This window comes from Argentina silus, assembly GCF_951799395.1.
Source record: "Argentina silus genome assembly, chromosome: 22".
Taxonomy (NCBI): domain Eukaryota; kingdom Metazoa; phylum Chordata; class Actinopteri; order Argentiniformes; family Argentinidae; genus Argentina; species Argentina silus.
The window spans coordinates 10015797-10020796 of record NC_139676.1 but is presented as its reverse complement, the minus strand read 5'-3'; the positions used below and the strand labels follow the sequence as shown (position 1 = coordinate 10020796).

The 5000-nt window shown below is 44.3% G+C and overlaps 1 protein-coding gene across 1 annotated transcript in view; it reads left to right on the top strand.

Annotated features, from left to right (window-relative positions):
- cacna1ib (calcium voltage-gated channel subunit alpha1 Ib) overlaps positions 1–3150 on the top strand; it is a gene marked incomplete at its 3' end in the record, with an annotated part of 72028 nt that extends 68878 nt beyond the window's left edge. The window contains 2 exon segments of the mRNA XM_083694363.1: positions 999–1222; positions 2446–3150. Of these exon segments, the coding sequence (XP_083550489.1) occupies positions 999–1222; positions 2446–3150 (929 nt within the window).
- Positions 3151–5000: the final 1850 nt, after the last annotated feature.

Genomic DNA, 5000 nt, shown 5'->3' with positions numbered 1-5000 from the left:
GCGGTTGAAAACAAATCTATTTTTCAAGAGTCCTCTTTAAAGATTAACAGAAAAACCCAGCATACTATAGTATTAAGATGTTCCCTTAAGGCAGAAAAATGCAAAACACTTAAACAGTGTGTGGGTATTCTCTTCATGATTCAATTCATATGCTATTTCATATATGTATCTTATACTGGCAGATATATATATATATATATATACATCAGCCTGTGTGAGTACACTATATGTGTAAATATTTCCAGACTATTACCCCGTTCATAAAAGCATACAGCTCCAGTTTCCCCAAGGAATTGTACTATCCATATCCACGTCTTCTGTTATGGTCCCTCTGTGCATTTAATTGGCGACACCTCATAATGCCATGACTTTGTAATGACATTGACATTATCATATAATCGCTCAAATCAGAGGGATCTCCTTAACGGCTTTAGAGCCTAGAAATGTGACGGCGAAAAGAGTGTATCCTATGTGCACAGACTTGATTGACATCCGATGCAATTACCCCGATGATGGATGTCCTCACAGCTGACGCTAGGTGACGGGTCGACAGGCTCGTACACAGAGACAGTGATAAATGGTGTGATAAATGGTGTGATAAATGGTGTGATATGACATGCCTATCGTTCATCCTACCATTACTGTATATTAGCATGAGGCTGAAATGGATGTCTCTCAGTCAAAACCATACAACTGGTAAGATGGACGGAAGGATGGATGGATGGATGGATGGATGGATGGATGGATGGATGGATGGATGGATGGATGGATGGATGGATGGATGGATGGATGGGTGGGTGGGTGGGTGGATGGATGGATGGATGGATGGATGGATGGATGGGTGGGTGGGTGGGTGGATGGATGGATGGATGGATGGTTGGATGGATGGATAGATAGATACACAAATGCTGTTACACTGTACACATAAACATGACACATGTTTGCACTTGGGACTCTGCAGCCCCACTCCCTAACTTCCGACAATAACTCTGTGACAGATGGCAATGGCGGAGGCAGTGGTGGGGGTGGCGGGGGGTCCTCTCCCTCTCCTCTCTTCCACCTCCCTGCTGAGTTCTTCCATCCGACCACCGCCGTCCCCCCAGCCAGCCCCGGGGGGCGGGGTGTCCCTGTGGGGGGGATAGGGGCGTCGAGACTCACCTCCCCTGCCTCCTGGGCCTCTCTTCGCTCCCCTGGGGCCAACAGCAGGGTCCTCAGCTCTCAGGTAAGGAAGGCCAAAGAGGTAAGGACCTGAGGGACACCATGCTCAGATGTAATAGAATAGAAGGAAAGACAGATCAGTTCCGGTACTTTCTGTCTCAATAGCTACATCCTATGCAGGCAATGGAGGATTTGTATCACATCTCAGCATGTTCAAAGCAGCTACTTATAGTTTCCTTATAGAGCCCATCCTCTGATTTCGACCTCCACCAGGCTCCCCTGACAAGAGAGTAGCTGCTTTGAATATTATAATGCTCATGGTCAGATGTGATAGAAACTATAAGTAGCTGCTTTGAACATGCTGAGATGTGATACAAATCCTCCATTGCCTACATAGGATGTAGCTATTGAGACAGAAAGTACCAGAACTGATCTCTCTTTCCCAGACCCACCACTGGAGCTACTGTAAAGTCCGCAGAATGAAAAAGATAAAGACGATATTCTATATATATTTTGGATAACTCAATGACACCCAAAGACACATATTATATACAGATTTTCAGATTTACCTCCTGTGGAGGTAAAGGCCACGCTCATACACAGTATAAAAACCCACTGCTTTGGCTTCTTTGCATAACACAGTGAAAACCTTCAGAGCCTTCATTTTTTTAGATTCAGATTAGATTCAACTTTATTGTCATTGTGCAGAGTACAAGTACAGAGACAACGAAATGCAGTTAGCGTCTAACCAGAAGTGCAAAATAGCAGAAAGTGCAATGAACAGTATTTACAGGTAGTGCAATATATGATCAGTAGTAGTGCAGTGTAATATAGAATAATATAAGCAGTATAATATAGCAGTGCAGTATAGCAGTATGTGAGTAACAGTAGCATTATAGCAGAATAAATAGTTACAGAATGAGCAGTGTAGCAGCATGTGAGCTGTATGGGTAATGCAGTCTAGCAGTATATATGTATTAACAGTAAACATGACACATGTTTGCACTTGGGACTTTTCTTTTTCAGATGTAACCATGGTGACATAATATAACAGATTTTTCTCTCTGAGATCCATTTTATACCTATCTATCTGCTTTGTGTAAGCCAGAGTGTTTCTGGGAACTTGTAACAGTAATGGTCGACAGCACTCAGCTAATTAGTTCGGTCATCTCCCCTCTATTGACTCTCGGTTTTTCTCGACATTTGTTCTTGACATTCTCTCTCGTTCTTTCACTCTACCCCCTCTTTCCCCCTTTCTCTTTCTCTCTCTCTCTCTCTCCCTCCCAGCATCCGTCCCACAGCGACTCCTCCCTGGCCACGGGTAGCTCGGAGGGCAGCCTCCAGACTACCCTGGAGGAAGGCCTCAGCTTCAGTGTCTCCCCCCCGAGGGACTTGGGTCTCTCCCTCCCCCTGCCTCTCCTCTGCCCCCTCCCCGACCACGAGGGCCACCCCCAGGGACAAGCCCCCAGAGCCCTCGGCCACCACCATCACCACCACCACCACCCTGGCTTAAAGAGCCGCAGTACCACCTTCAACCTCCAGGCCACCAGGGGGCACCAGAGGAGCCTGAGCAGCTGTGGAGGCAGCACCAGCCCCGGCTGCCCCAGGCAGGACTCTATGGACCCTTCGGATGAGGACGTGGGGATAGGGACGGGAGGAGAGGGCTCCACTCAGGCGTTTAACAGCGAACATTTATCAGAGACGCTCAGCAGTCTGTCTCTAAGCTCGCTGCTCTCGCCCAGCTCAATGGCACCCGGCTCGTTAGCGGCCCCACTGGTGAAGAAGTGTAATAGCACTGGTTCCTTGGACCAGGCCAATCTTTCTGTCAGGAGTAAAGATGGCCGACAGTACTACGGTATAGACTCGCACGGGTTCCTCTCCAACCCCTGGACTGAAGAGAGGGGGGGGGAGGAAGGGGACTCAGGGATGACAGGATTTGGCATCAAAAGTACGAGCCAGAATATGGATGGCGGCTTGCGGAAAAACAGATGAAACATTTTCTCATCCGTCGGAACGTTTAACCTTTGCATTTCTCAACCTCTCCCAGAATGGAGAGCTGTTTGATATCTGTTCTGTGACCTACTCCCCCTCTCCTCTCTCTTTTTCGTCAGTGAACCGTCCATGTTCCCCCTTTCCTTAACCAACCGAGCGAAACTGAGGAGGTCGATCATCTCACAGAGGATTACACAGACTGCTGGGTAACGGAGTACAAGTCGTCGTCTCGTCTAGTGAGACTTGTGGATGCTCTTTGAGAAGACAGCAATGACGAGGGACTTACCATTCAACGGCTGAGGATTACGCCACGAAAGACATGTCAGTTCTGGGCTTATACTGGAGTTAAGTCGTCCTTATCGATGAAAGGAAGGCAAAAAAAAGAAAGAGACGTGAATTAACACAGCAGATTAAATGAACATTGTTAGATATCTGAAGCTAGATGAAACTCCAAAGGAAAACGGTTGGGTTCTCCTTGAAAACAGGGCTAGCACGATTAGCACTAGCATTCCTGCAAAAATACAACGTTTCAGACAAACAAGTTGTAGGGGGTCCTTTCGAGGAGACTTTGTACAGCTTAGAGTTTTCTATAACCCACTTCTAAGGTAGCATTGACCCATCGTTTATCGTAGATTACTCCCCTAGATAGGAGAAAGAAAATGAAGATTGCATATTTTATGTGTTTTCTAACTATAAGCCGACTGATTGGATTTGTGTGAATGTAAATGTCTTATACTGTCAGTCTGTGTGGGAGTGTGCGTGTGTGTGTGAGAGAGGGTGAGAAAGAAAGAAAGAAAGAAAGAAAGAAAGAGGCTAGTCTAGGAATAGCAAAAGGGCACCTCTGAATAGAAAAATTGATTTTATGAATGCTGCTGGAAAGACTTGTGGGGAGCGGAAAGGAACCTATGGTAAAACCTCTACAATAAAAGAGGAGGCCATATTCCCGGGAAACACCTGTTAATGAAGGGCTTAAGGGGAGGCGCTCCTCCTGTCTTATTGAACAGATGCACAACTCCAAATGGTTTTTTATCAAAAAAAGACTGGTAGCCATTTTGTTGTGTCAAAAGAAAGCAAAAGAAGTCCCCACCAGCCTCTGAAATGGAGCTGCCCCTTATCACCCATGTTATTAACATTTGTACACCGTCATGTGTTAAAGTTGGGAAATATAAGTAAACCTCAGGTGGACTTACATGACTGCACGCACAAATGATGACCTATGAACACAAAAAGGTATTTTCAAACTGAGACTCAAATGTACTCATACACCACAAAGATGTCAATGTCAAGATTTACTGCAGTATGTTTTTTCTTTTTTTTTCTTTTGAAAGATCAGAGAGAAACAATACCTCTGTCTCTTTCTACTTTCTCCTCCTATTGGTTCTTTTTATTTTTATTTGAAGAAAAAGCTGGTATATTGAGAACTAGTCCCCTAGAATATGAGATATGCAATATGAGGAGTATACAGATCAGTATGAGACAGATATGGATAGGCAATATGGTTTATAGACTATATTTATGAATTAATGTATTAGAAATCTCAATGGAATTCAAAGGTCAGTGAATGGTGGTGTGAGAATTAATGTATTAGGATGGCAAGGATGTGACTTTTTCTTTCCCTTTTTCCAAATTGCATGTGTCATATTTTCTTAAATGTCATTTTAGTGTCATACTGTATAAAAGTTGATTAGCTTCTCAACAACTTCTGATTCTCAGACTTATTCTTTAGATGACTCATAGTGATTGACTCATATGTGGATGTATTATAAACCAACAGAGTCGCATAACGTTATCCCTTCTCATGTGAAACTTAAAAATAATGTTTTTGTGCAAAAACAATGTTTTTCCTACAG